The 19,913-nt window shown below is 43.1% G+C and overlaps 1 protein-coding gene across 11 annotated transcripts in view; it reads left to right on the top strand.

Moving 5' to 3' along the window:
* Nucleotides 1-19,913, top strand: part of dennd1a (DENN/MADD domain containing 1A) — a 185,733-nt gene that overhangs the window by 57,144 nt on the left and 108,676 nt on the right. For 10 of the 11 annotated variants that reach the window (XR_009769862.1, XM_061697489.1, XM_061697487.1 and 7 more), the window contains 3 exons: nt 16,044-16,097; nt 18,320-18,430; nt 19,677-19,777. Coding sequence is in view for 10 of the 11 variants with exons in the window: in XM_061697489.1 (XP_061553473.1) it covers nt 16,044-16,097; nt 18,320-18,430; nt 19,677-19,777 (266 nt within the window). In the remaining variant the exon portion in view is untranslated. Of the gene's footprint in view, nt 1-16,043; nt 16,098-16,691; nt 16,744-18,319; nt 18,431-19,676; nt 19,778-19,913 lie in introns of those variants that run through there. The other variant, XM_061697493.1, reaches the window with a different exon arrangement.

A 19,913-nucleotide genomic window follows, 5' to 3' on the forward strand; every position in this document is an offset into this window, starting at 1 on the left:
TAAGGCCATGGGGGCGATTGTCCAGTGGAGCATAGTTAAGGTGTTAGTTCGGTGTTCGTCACTGAAAATGCGTGGATAGTTAGTGCGCAGCGTTGCAGTTGGAGGTCACGGCCACTGGCTTGTAGCAATGTCAGGAGCTGATTGAACACAGCGTGGGACATAACAGTGATGTCTGCCATGGGGTCAATCTGAGCTTCGCTTCAGAGTTCATGCTCAAGTGTAACTGTGAAATAGAACTTCCAAGAAGTACCTTTAGCAGTTAGTTCGCCCAAAAGCTGTTGGACTGACGTTGTTCAGTAGCTTAATGTCACGCTAGTCAGGGGCCTCGCCTGGGTCTTGTCTGATGATTAAGACGGGACGAGAGGGGTCTCGGGATTGGTCATCACAAAGTGGTCCGCTAAGGTTATGGCGATGTGAGGTCCTTGTGGGGTCGTCCGGGGTCACAGAGGGATTGGACAGGTCGTTAGGGAACAACGGCGATTCCCTGGTTGACCTGCCGTGTCCTCTGTGGCTCCATCCGACCCAGTCAGGCCTTGTCATAATGACGGGTCCCGCTTTTTGTCTTTGGACAGGCTGTGGAGCACCTCAAGTAATTCTTCTGCCACGGCACTAAGTTCCCTTTGGGAGCTGTTAGCTCGGGGGCCCTTTGCCCGGTTCTCACTAGTCGTTTTAAGGTCTCTGTTAGACGAGTCAGATTTAGGCTGGTCGTTGTATGAACCCTGTTCCAACGTGTAGTTTTGGTGCAAATTAGAGTTATGGTTGTTACGTGATTTTGATTGATCGTTGGATTGGCGTTGTTGGTTACGAGGACTATTGATATACGCGGGCCGAGATTGTTTTTTTGGATTAAACAACTTATTTTGGTTGTTGGGTTTAAGATCACCAGAACATTGTGTGTCAGTCACGTGTGTCGCACGTAGCTCCCTCTTATTACATCTGCGGCAGTTCGTTTGCGAAGAAGACGCCTGAGTCTTGTGCTTTAGAGGAACGGTGTTTTTGTTTAGCTAAACGTTTGGCGGCCAGTTCACGCAGTTGGGCACTGGACAGTGTGTGCGGGCACGCTGCCATGCCCAGCTTGTGGGTGGTGTTTGGATGTAGGTTTTCAACAAAATGTTTTGAAATATTTGTCCTCTTCCATATTTAGTTCGTTTAAATTTCCAAAGTACGCTTTATGCAACCGGCAGTAATAAGCTTGTGGTGTTTTGAGTCTTCCCTGTTTAATTGTGAGGGCTACAGATAAGCCAGTTACGGCCTCTGGATCATCAAATTCCTGAGACAGTGCTTGGCAGAGAGCTGGGTAATCGGCCAGTACATGAGCCGGTTCTCGTTCAATTAAGCTACTGACTTCTCGGCTAGGTGTAACTTTAATAAGGTACAATCTGTTGTCAGTTTTAGTAGAACGGAATCGTTTAAGGTGAAATTCGAGGTCTCTAAGGTGCGCGGCTGTGTCGTGTCACCTGTTCGGTTTAGGTTCAAACCTCGGAATGTTGCGCGCAACTTTGTCTTCGTCTTTTAGAGTCATACCTGGAGCGTCCCTGGGTGGAGGGAGAGTCGGGGTGAGTAAAAAAGGGAAGCTGTGACTGGTGGGCCGCCACCCGTATGGAGGTTGCACGGCACCCCCCGAATGTGGGTTCCGGCCCAAAGGTTGGAGATGTCTTGTAGGGCTCTATGACACTTCTGGCAAGGGAGTGCCCCCGATTGTCTGTAGCATGGGCTGGAGCGATGGGATGAGTCAGAGAGTGGGCGGAGAGTTGTCGAGCTCATTGTAGCTCACGCCTGACATGGGCTAACTCATCCTCTTGGTCCCGGAGCTGTTGCTGGAGGCGGGACAGCTCCGTCTCCAGGACCCCGCCATCTGTGTCTTGAGCTTGCAGGACTGTTCCATCTCTTTGTAGCGTTCTCCTTTGAGCGTTTCTGTGTGTTCGGTGAGCTGCTGGATGGCACCGGAAGCTTGGCGCAGCAGAAGAGTTGCTCGCTGATGTTTGGCCCGTAATTCAAGCATTTGGTCATTAGACAGTTGGTCGGCTAATTCTACTAATTTAGCGTTTAATTGAGTAATCTCTACGTAGGGGTCGTGTAGCAGTTTTTGTTGATCTTGGGAAGCTAGCTAGCTAGAGATAGGGGCCTGGGTTAATTCATCATCGTTTAATTCCCCACCGTTTTTAGATGTCAGCTGCAGCAGTGAGGTTGGCTATCCGAGCCTCCGCATCATCACATCATCATCATCACATCGAGGAGGCGTGTTTCCGCCAAGTTTAAACGTGCGATGGTTTCTGTCAGTTATGCAGTTAACTGGACTTGTTTATGCTGGTCAGCTTCCAGTCTGTGCTTCACCTGAGCGTCCTCTAGGTAGCTCCACTTTAGTTGGGACACCAAGTTCAGCACCTTGCAACCAAGCATTCGAGTGAGATTTTTATCTTTTAAGGTTTTGTGCTCAGCGTCACTCATAAATTGTGCGATATTGTTATTGAGGACTTCAAAGCTAGGATCTTTGACAGATTCTGCATAGCCCGGTACGAGGTCTTTTGTTAGATTGCTCACGAGCTCCTCTAATGTGTCAAGATTGTCATATTGGCTGGGACTTTCTGAAAATTCCGCCATGATTGCGTTGCGTGTGCAGTAGCTGTACAGGGTACGCAACTGAATCGTTAGTATTGGAAGCTCGTTCAAGTGGTGTGTCTAATTTGGAATAGAGGCACAATATATGCAGTGTAATTAATTGTTAATTAAATACTGTATACACAATACAAATTATGGTGTGGGTTTGATCACGTAACTTAAAATTTATTTGAGTGTGTGTAGAAGCACTGATCGAATAGTGTGCAAAAATGTAAGAATTTGAAAAAGGGGGGCAATACTTTTTCACAGCACTGTATTTATATAATATTGTTCTCTAAGACGTTTGCATGATTCGCGCATGTGCAGTGTCGTGTGGCTCATGAGGCAGTCTGTGACGCAGTAAGTATGAAGTCAGAGGTCGCGTGTGCACGGTGCTGTGAGTTCATTCAGTAGTGTGCGTCATTGATGTGTTATGAGGAATCCCACAAAGTTTCTAGGCAGGAGACGCCCCACTGCAGCATGATTGGCTCCTGCTTTGCGGGAAGGGCAGGCTATGCAGATGTAAAGAGATGACCATCCAAATGTATCACGTTTGTACGAAATAAAAACAAAGATGTTTGTGATGGTTAGGTTAAGGCCTAGGGTTGGGTTTTAAGGCGGTTTAGGATGGGTTAAGATTAGGATTAAAGTGGGCTTAGCGTTAGTGGAAAACATTTGAACGTCGCCACACTTTGGTCTCATACTGTACTTCATTTCCCGTCTGGAAGCAGTAGGGCGTGATACAACAAGCCAGTCAGAGTGCAGCGGCACGTGTCCTGGAGCCAGTAATATTGGAGCAGTGCGAGTCCTGCCTCGAAACTATGTGGGAATCCTAATAACGCATCATTGATACCTAGGTAATGTTTACATAATTTACAAGCCTTTTTTGTCTTGTCTTTGTAGATAACCACACACATACATGTAAAACTCAACACACCCACAACTGTACATAATATATGAAGAGGAAATCATTGTTGAAGCGAAAACAAGCTTTGTTGTAATTCAGCATAGGGAAAAAAGGGCGGCTGTGGATCAGTTGGTAGATTGGTTCGTCCAGTGACCAAAGGGTCGCCGGTTCGAATCCTGGTTCTGACTGTCTGCATGCCGAAGTGTCCTTGAGCAAGACACTGAGCCCTAATTTGCTCCCAGTGGGCCTGACACCGCCTTGCACGGCAGCAGCCGCCCATTGGTGTATGAATGTCTGTGAATGGGTGAATGTGAGGCTTTGTAAAGCGTTTTAGGCACTATGATGGTGTAGATAAAGCGCTACATAAGTGCAGTCCATTTACCATTTTACCAAAACAGAATCGGAGAAAATCCAAACATCTGTCCCAGTGCTTTTATTGTGGTCCCATCCCTGAGTTGGCCTCAAGTGGTGTTTGGCCAACATACACAGATGTGAAGACAGCCCACTTACCCTGAACTAGTGAAAAAGCCAAATATCTTCACAACATAACAGTTCGTTACAATATTAAAGGGCAATCAGAACATGTAAACACAGTTGTGCTCACCATTATTGGCACCCATGAAGTTTAAGTACTAAATGTAAAATATCTCCTGAAGAAAATGAATGACGTGAAACAACATATTTCTAAAGAGAACTTACATTTGATACAAAAGAGCAAATGATAAACAATTTTATGGACAGATGGAACAAAAATACAGTTTTTCGGCCATGCACACAAACAGTATCTTTACAGACGGCGTAATGAAGCCTTTAAATAAAAGTGCACCCTGCCAACAGTCACGCATAGTGAAGAATCCATAATGCTGTGGGGCTGCTTGCTGCATCTGGTACTGGAGGGCTTGACTGTATCACAGGTATCATGACATAAGAAAATTATCAAGATATTTTAGTGCGAAATCTCTCACCCAGTGTAAGAAAACTTAGTTTGAGGCAAAGACCATGGGTCCTCCACTAAGACAAAGACCCAAAGCACACAGGAATGGTTGAAAACAAAAAGATTGACGATTTCAAAATGGCCAGCAATGAGTCCTGATCTCAATCCAATGGAAAATCAAATTAGACAACTAACTTTTAACATCAAAAACATAGACAACAAAGATTAAAATGGAAAGAAATGCCAAATTAATAATAATACAAATGATAATACCAAATACTCGATGCTGGCTGATTGCTATACTGCTTGCACTCTGTTGGGGTAGGGGCAAATTCATTGATGTGACCCCAGAGAACTTTCGAAACATATCAACTGTCCAGAACACACAGAAGAAACAAAAAAGAAAGCGAAAGAGAGGTCATTTGTTGCTTCTTTTGATTTGTCTCATTAGGTGTTGCAACAAGTTACATGCATGATTGGTTTGACAGTAATGATACAATAATGAAATGAAGAAAATGTTCTATTTTATATTTAAAATTGTGTGCCATGTTATAGATTAAAGGCAATGTTAAAAAACTAGTGCTAGTTGACTTTTTTAAGTGTATGTAAATGACTTTTTTAAGTGCATGTAAATCGTTGATGGAGGGGATGGTAGGGACAGTGTTCTTTTCTTGGTATGCTTAATTTTTGCGTTTGTGAACATAGTGCTGATGTGCTTTGCCAAAAAGTTCCAGTTTTTTCTCATATGTCCATAGGACATTCTCCCAGAAGCTTTGTGGCTTGTCAACATGCAGTTTGGCAAATTCCAGTCTCGCATTTTCATGATTTATTTCCAACAGTGGTGTCCTCCTGGTCGTCGCCGATGGAGTCCATTTTGGCTCAAACAATGACGGAGAGTGTGATCTGACACTGATGTACCTTGACATTGGAGTTCCCCTTTCATTTCTTTGGAGATTGTTCTGTGCTCTCTTGTTACTATTGGTATTATCTGTCTCTTCAATTTATCATCAATTTTCTTCCTGCAGCCACGTCCAGAGAGGTTGGCTACAGTCCCGTGGATATCTAAAATTTCTGAATAATATCTGCAACTGTAGTCACAGGAACATCAAGCTGCTTGGAGGTGGTCTTATAGCCTTTACCTTTAACAATGCTTGTCTATAATTTTCTTTCTGATCTCCATAGACAAATCTGTCCTCTGCTTCCTCTGGTCAATGTATAGTGTGGTAAACTCCATGACATCAAACAGCACAATGATTACTTATCACCCTTTAAAAAGGCTGGCTGACTGATGATAGGTTTGAAGACATCTGTGATGCTAATTAGGGGACACCTTGTTTGAACATATCTATATGGTCAAATTATTTTCAATCTTTTTCTAGGGTTAGCCTACCATCATTTTTGTCCCGTTTTATGAGTTTGTTCTTTAAAATGTTTCTCTTGAACCACAATTTAAAATCAGTGTCTGATTTTCATTGGTTAATTTTCAGAACACCCCTCCTTGAGCCGTCACCTTGTCGTGGTGGAGGGGTTTGTGTGTCCCAGTGATCCTAGGAGCTAAATTGTCTGGGGCTTTATGCCCCTGGCAGGGTCACCCATGACAAACAGGTCCTAGGTGAGGGACCAGACAAAGCACGGCTCAAAGACCCCTAATGATGACGACAACCAATGGACTTCGTTTTCCCTTGCCCGGATGCGGGTCACCGGGGCCCCCCACTGGAGCCAGGCCTGGTGGTGGGGCACGAAGGCGAGCGCCTGGTTGCCGGGCCTGCACCCATGGGGCCCGGCCGGGCACAGCCCGAAAGGGTAACGTGGGTCCCCCTTCCCATGGGCTCACCACCTGTGGGAGGGGCCATAGGGGTCGGGTGCAGTGTGAGCTGGGCGGTGGCCGAAGGCGGGGACCTTGGCGATCCGATCCCCGGCTACAGAAGCTGGCTCTAGGGACGTGGAATGTCACCTCTCTGGCAGGGAAGGAGCCCGAGCTGGTGTGTGAGGTCGAGAAGTTCCGACTAGATATAGTCGGACTCGCCTCCACACACAGCTTGGGCTCTGGTACCAGTCCTCTCGAGAGGGGTTGGACTCTCTTCCACTCTGGAGTTGCCCACGGTGAGAGGCGCCGAGCAGGTGTGGGTATACTTATAGCCCCCCGGCTCGGCACCTGTACGTTGGGGTTCACCCCGGTGGATGAGAGGGTAGCCTCCCTCCGCCTTCGGGTGGGGGGACGGGTCCTGACTGTTGTTTGTGCCTATGCACCAAACAGCAGTTCAGAGTACCCACCCTTTTTGGAGTCCTTGGAGGGGGTGCTGGAGAGCGCCCCCGCTGGGTGTGGGTTCTCTGAGGCGGGCTCTCCTATCTCTGGGTTTGAGGTCACCGAGGTAGTTAAAAAGCTCCTCGGTGGCAGGGCCACGGGGGTGGATGAGATTCGCCGGGAGTTCCTAAAGGCTCTGGATGTTGTGGGGCTGTCCTGGTTGACACGCCTCTGCAACATCGCGTGGACATCGGGGACAGTGCCTCTGGATTGGCAGACTGGGGTGGCGGTCCCCCTTTTTAAGAAGGGGGACCGGAGGGTGTGTTCCAATTCAGGGGTGCTGGAGAGGAGGGTCCGTCGGGAAGTCGAATCTCAGATTCAGGAGGAGCAGTGTGGTTTTCGTCCTGGCCGTGGAACAGTGGACCAGCTCTACACCCTCGGCAGGGTCCTCGAGGGTGCATGGGAGTTCGCCCAACTAGTCTACATGTGTTTTGTGGACTTGGAGAAGGCGTTCGACCGTGTCCCTCGGGGAGTCCTGTGGAGGGTGCTTCAGGAGTATGGGGTACCGAACCCCCTGATACGGGCTGTTCGGTCCCTGTACGACCGGAGTCAGAGTTTGGTCCGCATATCCGGCAGTAAGTTGGACTCGTTCCCGGTGAGGGTTGGACTCCGCCAAGGCTGCCCTTTGTCGCCGATTCTGTTCATAACTTTTATGGACAGAATTTCTAGGCGCAGCCAAGGCGAAGAGGGGGTCCGGTTTGGTGGCCTCAGTATTGCATCTCTGCTTTTTGCTGATGATGTGGTTCTGTTGGCTTCATCAAGCTGTGACCTCCAACTCTCACTGGAGCAGTTCGCAGCCGAGTGTGAAGCGGCTGGGATGAGAATCAGCACCTCCAAATCTGAGACCATGGAGTCGGAAAAGGGTGGGGTGCCCTCTCCGGGTCGGGGATGAGATCCTGCCCCAAGTGGAGGAGTTCAAATATCTTGGGGTCTTGTTCACGAGTGAGGGAAGAATGGAACGGGAGATCGACAGACGGATCGGTGCAGCGTCTGCAGTGATGCGGACTTTGTATCGGTCCGTTGTGGTAAAGAAGGAGCTAAGCCGAAAAGCGAAGCTCTTTATTTACCGGTCGATCTTCGTTCCTACCCTCACCTATGGTCATGAGCTGTGGGTCGTGACCGAAAGAACGAGATCCCGGATACAAGCGGCCGAAATGAGTTTCCTCCGTAGGGTGTCCGGGCTCTCCCATAGAGAGAGGGTGAGAAGCTTGGTCATCCGGGAGGATCTCAGAGTAGTGCCGCTGCTCCTCCGCATTGAGAGGAGCCAGATGAGGTGGCTGGGCCATCTGATTCGGATGCCTCCCGGACGCCTCCCTGGTGAAGTGTTCCGGGCACGTCCCACCCATGGGGAGGAGACCCCGGGGACGACCCAGGACACGCTGGAGAGACTACGTCTTTCGGCTGGCCTGGGAACGCCTCGGGATCCCCCCGGAAGAGCTGGATGAAGTGGCTGGGTAGAGGGAAGTCTGGGCGTCCCTGCTAAAGCTACTGCCCCCGCGACCCGACCCGGATAAGCGGTAGAAAATGGATGGAATTTTCAGAACATTTTTATTTATTATTGCTTTTGTCAGGTTCAAGTTATTTCTGTGACAACTACAACAAACCTATGGGTTTTTCTTTCATTAACAGAGGGTACCAACAGTTTTGGTCACATGTATGAAAGCAGCCTGCATGTAGCAAATGAGGACCAAGCAACTAAAGAATGAAGAGAACAGTGACGTGTCCTATATGCTGTGTCTGTAATAAATCTCAGAGCTGCAGGGTTAGGGTTAGAACAGGTCAGTTTTCGTTAAGGCAGTGAAAACATGCAAATCTATAAACTGTGTCACCATGATGTAATGGCCATAAAGGGCCATAACCAACTGTTTGTTGGAAGGACAAACTCATGGCTTTTATAAAAGGAACCAATGGTGAACTTCAGTTTCTAGACTAATACTAATAATTGACATGATAGTTAAACTCTAGATTCTTGTCCAGCCACATGCCAAGGTATTTGGATGTCTCAATGAACTCCGTGTGAGTACAGTGGAACCTCAGATTACCAATTTAGTTTCTTCCCGGACCCCGTTTGTAACCTGAAATGTTCTTAAACCAAGGTGACGTTTCCCATCGAAATGAATGGAAATGCAATTAATCTGTTCCAGCACCAAAATGAAGTTATACTCTTTTAAGCAGTGCAATCTAGAAATAAGTGAAAACACGCTATTTTTATAGAAATAAAACACTAAATAAACATGAAAGGTTTTTTGCGCATAACTTTGAGAGAAACTGGGAGGAAGGACTATAGCTCCTCATTGAAGAAGAGCCTTTTTCCAATAATAATAAGGGGAAATTCCAATTCCCCCCTCCCCCCTAATTAATTGGTTGATTTTGGCACAACAAACCGATCCAGGGAAGCTTATCTTTCTGTTCAGAAAAAAAAAATCGGAAAGTGGGAGGACACATTTGAAAGATGAATTGATCTCTTGGCCAATTTGCTGCCCATTTAATAATTTTGATAATTTTTTGAATGTGTTTTTCAAATGTGTATCGACAGCATACACTTTGGCATTGACAAAACCGTAACCCTAATGAAAATCAGTTGAGAAATGACTTATGACTTCCTTTCAATGTCCATGCATTACCTTCTATAGGAATGTCACCCCTGCCAACATGGCTGCGACGTTGGTACGTCGGTTAGCCGGGCTGCTACACTGCTCAAACGTATCTCGTGTCCATATCTATGTGGACAGCTATTTTGACATTATTATGGCAACATTAACTGTTTGTTGTCTTAATTAAAGAGAGGCTTCAGTTCAATAAATAGCATACATGATGTAAAAAGTGTTTTTAGACGAAAAAAAAAAAGATTTCCGGACTTCTATTAGCACATCAATCACAGGATGGATTATCAAGGATGTGGAGACAGAACTTCCATCTAGAAGAGATTTACGCCTTCCACCGCGGAGCAGAAAACTAGTCAAAGCGTTATGCATGTAGTCAATGATTGTCATGCAGTGCGAGTAAAAGCTCAACAAAGATCCTTCCTTTCATCCATACATACCATGACCGTTTGCAAACCGAAACTAATACGTAACTAGAGGTAAATTTTATACGAAGATTTTGGATGTACCTACAAGTGTGGAAATAGAGGTGCTAGAGGCAGTTCAAGTATCCATTGACCTAGATGGAGCAAATACCATTGCTTTAGACTGGTTAGAGCGTCTGCCTCACAGTTCTGAGGACTGGGGTTCAATCCCCGGCCCCTCCTGTGTGGAGTTTGCATGTTCTCCCCGTGCCCGGGTGGGTTTTCTTCCCACATCCCAAAAACATGCATGGTAGGTTAATTGACGACTCTAAATTGCCCGTAGGTGTGAATGTGAGTGCGAATGGTTGTTTGTTTGTATGTGCTCTGCGATTGGATGGCAACCAGTTCAGGGTGTACCCCGCCTCCTGCCCGATGATAGCTGGGATAGGCTCCAGCACGCTCGCGACCCTAGTGAGGAGAAGCGGCTCAGTAAATGGATGGATGGATGGATAGTTTTAAGTCCATTCGATAACAATTTGAAATCAGTGAGAGCATGTTGCAAGGGAACAAAATAAAAAAAAATCAGACTGTACATTTGAAATAGCAGCCTCAAGAGAGGGCGCAGAGGGGTACAATACTGTATCATCAGCATACATATGATATTGGGGAGCAGGGGCGTGCAGATGGGGGCGCTTTAGGTGGCTGTGCACCTGCCATTGATGCTCTAGGTGCCCCTTTGTTAATAGTTTTTATTTTACAATTTTTAAAACGTGTGCGCAAGTAAGTGTGTGTAAGCCTGTCTGGGGCCTTTCATGAATAAAATCTAATGTAACTCTTGGAAAAAAAACTTTCTAATTTATTAAGGAATTAATAAAGTTATATGGGTTTGAAAAGAGAGAGACTGCATGTGAGAGGGGAGGGGCTGTGGTGAGTCTCTCCACGTGCTCGGGTAAGCTGCTCATCCACGAGTGAGATCCATGTTTATCAGACATAAAAATTATTTCACCAGAATCAGAGGCGCCGTAACAGAGTAAGAAAACAAGGCACCGCTGAATAGTTCCCCTGCTACAACTCACTCATACACACAAACACAATTTTTACAGCCATTAAAACTATTAGAATCCTTTTTGACATGCTTGGGCACGCATTTCCGAGCTACGTTTGAATGCACCATATCAGACCGATCAAATGTTGGACAAAAAAAAACATGTAAGTTGAGTAACTCTTTTCCATGTTAATGAAGACAATGTATGACAAATTAATAGGTCATGTTAACGTTAGGAGGGATAATGTATAGTGAGTCGGTGATTGTGAAAAATCGACCAACAAAATGTCTGTGTGACTCAGTTGTCCACTCCAACCCAGTCCAGACCTTCCAAATCAAAAGTTAGCATTTTGATACACGGTGTGAAGTCAAATCAGACCCCTGATAAAAGACTGCAATTACCTACAGTATATTAGCTTGCTTGATAGCTGTTTGAACATAATAATAAACAAAGCCACTCATTGCTTTGCACATATTTACGGAACATTGGAAAATTATTGATCCTAGCCTCAAATGTTAATCAGCGTTTTGGTGGGCATTAGGATTTCAAATTGGGCAGACCAGGCACTCGTTGAGAATGACTGGGTTAGTGTATGATTCCATACGTCAGAAAATGGGCAATAATGTCAGTCACCTTTCTAAAAGCTGAACTCCATGAATGTCTTGTTTTGCTTAAAACACAAAGGTACAGTGGGTACGGAAAGTATTCAGACCCCCTTAAAATTTTCACTCTTTGTTATACTGCAGCCATTTGCTAGAATCATTTATTTTTCTTCCTCATTAATGTACACACAGGATCTCTGCCATTACTCCTTGCAGATCCTCTCCAGTTCTGTCAGGTTGGATGGTGGACAGCCATTTTCAGGTCTCTCTAGAGATGCTCAATTGGGCTTAAGTCTGGGCTCTGGTTGGGCCATTCAAGTACAGTCACAGAGTTGTTCTGAAGCCACTCCTTCATTATTTTAGCTGTGTGCTTCGGGTCATTGCCTTGTTGGAAGGTGAACCTTTGGCCCAGTCTGAGGTCCTGAGCACTGTGGAGAAGGTTTTTGTCCAGGATATCCCTGTACTTAGGCGCATTAATCTTTCCTTTGATTGCAACCAGTCGTCCTGTCCCTGCAGCTGAAAAACACCCCCACAGCATGATGCTGCCACCACCATGCTTCACTCTTGGGACTGTATTGGACAGGTGATGAGCAGTGCCTGGTTTTCTCCACACATACCGCTTAGAATTAAGGCCAAAAAGTTCTGTCTTGGTCTCATCAGAGCAGAGAATCTTATTTCTCACCATCTTGGAATCCTTCGGGTGTTTTTTAGCAAACTCCATGCGGGCTTTCATGTGTCGGGCACTCTGCCACAAAGCCCCGACTGGTGGAGGGCTGCAGTGATGGTTGACTCTCTAGAACTTTCTCCCGTCTCCCGACTGCATCTCTGGAGCTCAGCCACCGTGATCTTTGGGTTCTACTTTACCTCTTCTCCCTCGATTGCTCAGTTTGGCCGGACGGCCAGCTCTAGAAAGGGTTGTGGTTGTCCAAAACGTCTTCCATTTAAGGATTATGGAGGCCACTGTGCTCTTAGGAAACTTAAGTGCAGCAGAAATATTTTTGTAACCTTGGCAAAATCTGTGGCTTGCCACAATTCTGTCTCTGAGCTCTTCAGGCAGTTCTTTTGACCTCATGATTCTCTTTTGCGCTGACATGCACTGTGAGCTGTAAGGTCTTTTATAGAAAGGGTCACAGCAAAGGGTCTGAATAATTATGGCTGTGTGATATTTCAGTTTTTCTTCTTTTATAAATTTCAACAATTCAGTTTTTTTTCTGTCAATATGGGGTGCTGTGCTTAAATGATTTTAGCAAATGGCTGCAGAGTGAAAACGTTAAGGGTTCTGAATAATTTCCGTACCCACTGTAACTTGTTTGCTTTGACAGAAGACTAAGGAAATCAGAAAGTAGTCCAATTTGTCGAAAAATAAGAGGGTTTGAAATCTTAATTTATATTTAAAAAGTGGTTAAATTACTTTTCACTTCCTTTCCATCTTGTGTCATCATTAGACAGTTACTTATCTGGGCAGTTGTGATTAAATTAATTGTATTTTAGCTCAGTAAAAGGTTGTACATTGTTAATACATTTTCCTTTTATGATAATGGTTTGGTAAATTCAGTAGAGATCAGGAGTGTTATGAATGTATTGTTGAAATATTTTATTAAATGTCTACAGAAGGTGCTTAATTGTGTGTCTCCAACTTTACAAAAAAAAAAAATCGATATAATTACAAAGTAATTGAGGGCAGGGAAGCAATTCTATGCTGTAGATGAGAATGTGAGGTGGACCGCCTCCTAAAATCAGTTTCTCAATTGTGTTTCATTGAAAACAAAAACAGCTCTGGAGAATAAATCCACTAACATGTACAGAGCTCCAGGCATGGGAATTATATTTTGGTCACAATATAGTTGTGACATGCAAAATGCTAACATATGGCCACAAAATAGGTGTAATATGCGCACAAAATACTAATTGGTGGGTTTATGATTCCGATTAACAACAAAGTAAATGGTGTGCACCTGTGCTAGAACCTGCAATTCCTGGTGTTCTTAAGGCAAGTGTCTTTTCTTATGTTTTCATGAATAGCATGCAATGCTATGTTAAGGCATTTCAAACTCGTTCCATGTGACCCCTTTTTAACTTGGAGCACCTGCCTCTCTAAAGGTCTCTGCACGCCACTGCTGGGGAGTGAGTCAATTGATAGATATTATTTACATATCAAACAAAAAGAAACGCTCCTAAAGTTGAACTCTGTGGCTCCCCCTTTTTTAAGGTCAGGTAATTTTTCTACGAAATTTTTTTACGTAACACAAATTGTTCTTAAATCGGGTCGTTCGTAACACGACGTTCCACTGTAGAAGTATTTAGAGACACGAATAACATTAAAACTTATACACGTTAGACAGTGAGACGTGCTGCAAATTGGAATTTCAAAGAGCCATAGGTCAAAATGAAATAAATCATATAATTTGTGATCCATGTTATTTTTGTACTTCAACACCTGTTTTTAACACTAGTAATTTCTGAATAAGCATTGCAAAAAAACATCTAAAGGCAAAAAAAAAAAAAAAAAAAAAAAAACACACGAAGCTTTAATCATGTTGGATAAACTGAGCGATAGCGAGGTACGATATGCCGATTTCTTGCATTACCGTTGTTTTGGCAATTTTTTTTCTGACAGAATAAGTAAGGAAGCAATCTTGTCTTTGTAGGGTTTTATTACAAAAAAGAGAGAAAAGTCTTTGCAAAGAGAGGAAAAGGTTCAAGTTGTCAGAGTTGTTACCCCTTACTGAAACCCAAGCAAAAGAATCACCTCCTTTATACAGAAGTGAGAGAGACAGAGAAGAAAAGGAAAGCAAAACAATTATCTTTGTCCAGCTGCACTCAACTTATCTTTTTCGAAAAACAACTAGTTGTCACAACATGGAATAATAAAGCATGTGACGGTTGTAGAAACTAATAGAGGTAATATTTGGTATATGGGTCATTCCACTGAGGTGGTACACAATTTGTGACATGTAAGAAAAATATAAGAACCTGAATCATTTTCTTGAAAATATGTTACTAAAATTTCATTGAAGTATACTAGTTACATTTAGAGGTTCATGGGATAAAAACATACATAGTTTACTTAATATGACCATTATTTGACCAGTGGTCGCTTTTAACACTGACTCTAGATATGAACATGGAAAGCTGTTTATTGTATGAAAACCTTAGGCATTTTTCACACAAATACTAGGGTTAGAGTAGGTTCACAAACCAATGTATGTCCAACTTGTTAATGCACCGCAAAATATCGAGTAAAAAATTTACTGAGGGCAAATATAGATGTGTGTAACATTGACTAAAAATACAACATGGAAAATGAAGGACCTGAATACTAACAGGTATAAGTGAATGAATTCAGTGGATATCAGAACTTAATAGGACTAGTGAATTTTTCAATATCAGTTTCCTTACTTGGTATGATACCCTTCAAGTTAGACCATCAACTTGAAGTTTGACAGGAGGCCTTTATAATCAGAACCGAATCCAAGTTTAATAATAAGGATTCAAGTATGTGCGTAATCATGACTACATCCTCAACACTGCTGTGACGTGTCAAAATTACCAGCGAGTCAGCAGTGCAGTCAGGAGACACAGAAAAGAGCCTGTGCACTAGCGATAGAAAACGGTCGAAATTCACCAATCATTTCTCCTTCAACGAATCAAACAAGAAACCATGTAATTCTATACAAACGCGCTTTTCATCATTGCTAGTAACTTGACCGTCTGAGATCAAAGCTTGTAACATTTTTACATCATTTTCTTGAAAACACTTACCAGGTTCTACCGGCACCTCCATGTTCCCATCAAGCTCAAATCCTGCCGTATGCTGGTCGTATGTAAGCCGAAAAAGGTTCTGGGTGATCGATGTCGCAAAATAGTCGACCGTTTTTGTTATTTTTTCCAAGTCGCTCGAACGAAAATATGACTGACACTTACAAATGTAAGTCAATATTGTCTCCTACTCCTTCTGAAGGAATTGATTGATCCTTCTATGATTATTTTGGAGATTATTGCATCAATTCCAAATAGCCCTCGTAAAATGGTCGTTGTTTGTTTACAGTTATGAAATTGAGTGGATGCTTGCTCGTAACGCGTTTTGACCGAAAAAGTTACGAGCACGATGCCTATTTCTAATAAGTGCCTCTAAGAAATCTTGCCGTGAAATTTCATTAACTTCTGTTGAGTGGTGGCCGCTTTTAGCAGATATTGGCGAAATCGTTGCATGATTTTGCCGATATTTTTCACACTGTGCCTATTTCCGTTGATGACTGGTAAAATGTCACTCTTCGGCCCTGGTCAAAAACCACAAAAATGCGTTTGACATGGTTTATTGCAAAATAATTGGTGGTGGAAAATTCTTGATACAATATTATTTTATATCTACATGTTGATACCTGATTACTGACGATACTGTTGTGTGTTAATATTTGATGCCTTTTAATGTATTTTGCCGTTAATAATTGCCTGTAACATATATGGGTCATTTTCCAACTCACCGTTTTAATATTAACACAAAAGTTGTTACGGCACACTGACACACACATTTTCAAGTGATACTTCATTGTGGTGTCTATCATGATAAAAGTTGACTTTCACACTATGGTGCATGTTAACTTAAAACCTCGTAATGATTATTTGGTTTTCTGTTGATTCCAGCATTTCTACTTCACTGTACCTGACTTAAAAGAACTCCCCAGAATGCCAGAGAATGTGAGTGTTTTTAATCTTTTTTTCTAAGCACATTTACATAGTATCATTTTTATGACCGGCTAGCTGAGAGCAACCATAACGGCGATGTGGCTTGCGATGAAAAGAAGTTCGACACCTGTGACTTAAATCTTGTACACGTTTTTGACATCAAACTGTCGTAATATCATTTCAGCATAACATGAACAATCAGCGTACCTTACTGCTTCTAATTTAATTGTGCTTTGTATATTCCGTTGACTTTTGAGGCCTTTTTAAGATATATTTTCTAAAAGAACGACTGGTAATTGAAGAACATGAAAATGAGAAGAACGCAAAGAGAATAATATCCAGCATAAGTAAGCAATTTATAGTAGGAAAAACTCAGTGTGGTTATTTCATAGGCTTTCCAGTTAGTCAACCATTGAGGAATCCATGTACTCTAATATCCAAGTTAAGGGCAATGAGTCAAGTTTTCTTTGTTTTGACTTGTGGCTGATGCTTTGATCCTCTGATGGATTTCCCAATACGTGCCTTTCTATGGTTTTTACTATACTGAGTTATGTGCCAACTCAATTTATCTGCTATGGTGCCTGAGGGGAGTTTCCATGTTTTCAGGTGACTGGAAATCCTTTCATGCCTGTTACTTGTGGGATGGATGTCGTCCTTTGTGAGTTTTACAGTTTTTCTGGCTGATGGAGGCCACTGTGATCTACAGTCCACAAGCCACTTAGCATTGGTGGTCTGTGACACACTGTTTTTAAACCCCCAATATTTGCTTGACGTATTGCCTCTACGACAACACTGTAATCACCATTGCGGAAATGGGCCTGTCACAAACACAAAGGTGCTGGAAAAGAGAGTTGAACTTCACCATTGATGCAGAAGTTCCCCTTTTATCGGTTTCCAGATAGGCATCATCAATACTGTCTGAAATTTACATTTAACCTCACTAATAGCTGAAATTCCTAGAGGAGAAGTACAGGGTGATTGAAAAGTAAATCCCTATTTTTAAGTACCTGTAATTTGTTTCTGAACTAGAATTCTTACAAGAAATGAACATGAAAAGAAAGTGTATTGCATGGAGATTTATTTAAAATTCGACATGGGCGCCAGCATTAGCCACCAGTTTCTCAAGCCACCTGGGAACCGCATTAACTGATTTCACAAGGAACTCTGGTATTCGCCCTTCAAGTTCTTCCAAAGTCATTGGTTTGGTAGAATAGACTTGCTCCTTTAACCAGCCCCACAGAAAAAAGTCACTGGGTGTTAAGTCAGGACTTCTGGCTGGGCACTCACACACAAGAAAATATATACAGCATATGAATAAATTATAAGTATTTAAAAATAGGGAGTTACTTTTCAATCACCCTTTAGTTGATGGTCAAAAGGTATCAATTTAGCCAATAACGACGATAGTGTCAAAAATAGATAGATTTGTAGTTAGTCGCTTTTTTTGAAAAATAGTTGCTAGAGCAGTCAGAAAAGTCACTAAATCTAGTGACAGAACCACGAACTTGACAACTCTAGTACTATACATAGTACACATAGGATGGAATAATGAAGAAAGAAAAATTACCTTAAATATGTTAAGCGCAGGCGGCACGTGACTACTTAGCACATCTGCCTCACAGTTCTGAGGTCCGGGGTTCAAATCCCGGCCTCGCCTGTGTGGAGTTTACATATTCTCCCCGTGCCCGGGTGGGTTTTCTCCGGATACTCCGGTTTTCCTCCCACAACCCAAAAACATGCATGGTAGGTTGATTGAAGACTCTAAATTGCGCGTAGGTGTGAATGTGAGTGTGAATGATTGTTTGTTTATATGTGCCCTGCGATTGGCTGGCGACCAGTTCAGGTTGTACCCCGCCTCCTGCCCGAAGATAGCTGGGATAGGCCTCAACACGACCGCGACCCTAGTGAGGATAGGTGGTACAGAAAATGCATGTTAAGCACAACCCCGAATGAGCAGCTCGGTTGTTAAATGCTTTAGTATGATAATGTAGTTAACATATTTTTGTCAGATTTTCTTTCCACATATTTTCTTTAGTCATTCACTAGTAATTAGTGATGCATTTGTTTACCTTATCAGATTGTTGACTGCACAACTGTTGATTTGCACTTTCCAGTTAATAGGCTGTCCCCCCCCACCCTCCCAATATAATGTATGGAATAGTTTGTGTTCCAGTGCACTATGTAATTAATATTTCACAACTAACACTTTATTTTGTTTTTTTCTGCTGTTACAGAAGAACCTTACAGAGTACTCTGTAGCCGTAGATGTCAATAACATGCTTCAACTCTACGCTAGTATGCTTTATGAACGTCGGATCCTCATCTGCTGTAGCACACTAAGCACTGTAAGTAGTAGTAGTAGTGATTCACCTTTTCTAATTTTTCAGTACATCCCGTTAAAGTTTTTATATTGTGTCATTTGATTGTATTTTTTTTTTTTTTGGTGAGCACATCTTAAATCACCTAATCTCCAAACCTATTGAACCACTTGTAGTGCATTTTAAAGAATGACTGCTAAGAAGTCCCATTAAAAGTTCCATGAATAACTTCCTCGAATGCAGCATGAAATAACTCAATCTGTCGGTCGGGGTGATCAATGATCTGGTTACAGTTTAATGCATGGCATGTCCACAACAAATCGTACAGTACTTCCAGTTAAAACCAGGCCCCTCATTTATCAAAGAGTGCGTGGAACAGGTTCATTCATGTTCATTTGTAAGACTGAAATTGTATGTATGTAAGTAAAAATTGTATGTAAGTAAAAATCCTTATTCATCAAATGTGCAGGCACCTGTTGCTTGCACACCAGTAAATAATGTGTGTTGATAAATCCCAACTGTTCCCACACCTATGGTCACAACCCACATCTTGTGACCAAAAGAGCAAGATCACAGATGCAAGCTGCTGAAATGAGTTTCCTCTGCAAAGTATCAGGGCTCACGCTTAGAGATAGGGTGAGAACCTCAGTCATCCGGGAAGGGCTTAGAGTCGAGCCGTTGCTCCTTCACATCGAGAGCAGCCAGATGAGGTGGCTCAGGCATTCCGTTAGGATGCCTCTTGGACGCCTCCCTGGTGAGGTGTTCTGGGCCTGTCCAACTGGGGACGACTCAGGACATAATGGAGAGACAATATCTCCCGGTTTACCTAGGAACAGCTCGGGATCCCCTCAGAGGACTTGAACGATGTGGCTGGTGAGAGGGAAGTCTGAGCTTCCCTGCTTGAAGATGCTGCCCCCGTGACCCAACCCCGGATAAGTGGAAGTTGATGGATGGATGTTTTACCACCATTAAAATAGTGATGCGATGTACTGTGTCGAGGCTTCAGGTTTTTCTGAAGTACTATTTTCCTTAAGTACAGGACCAGTTTTCAAGCAACACTTACAGATGGTAAAGTACAGTTAACTTATGATATCTCGTAGACAAAACACAAAGTACGTTAGACTGAGCGATGGTAGGGCAATGATGACTATATTAGCTAATAATAATAATAGTAATAAAAAGTTAACTTGCGTACATAGTGCCTCTTTTTTACTATCATCATCATACACTCTACATTTTAAACTTTTTTTTCCTCTTTTGTTCTTGTAAACAGTTAACAGCCTGTGTCCATGGGTCTGCTGCCATGTTATATCCAATGCACTGGCAACATGTTTACATTCCAGTCCTCCCTCAACATCTTTTAGAGTATTGCTGGTGAGTTGTTGGCTTTCACTCAAATACTTATAACATCTTAAAATTTGTATTTAAGACTCAGCCCATTTGCTTTTCGTAAATGATAGCAGTGCAAATAAGCCTAAATCACCATTTATGCACAGTATTCTTACATTTG

The sequence above is a fragment of the Phycodurus eques genome, chromosome 15 (assembly GCF_024500275.1).
Source record: "Phycodurus eques isolate BA_2022a chromosome 15, UOR_Pequ_1.1, whole genome shotgun sequence".
Classification (NCBI taxonomy): Eukaryota; Metazoa; Chordata; class Actinopteri; order Syngnathiformes; family Syngnathidae; genus Phycodurus; species Phycodurus eques.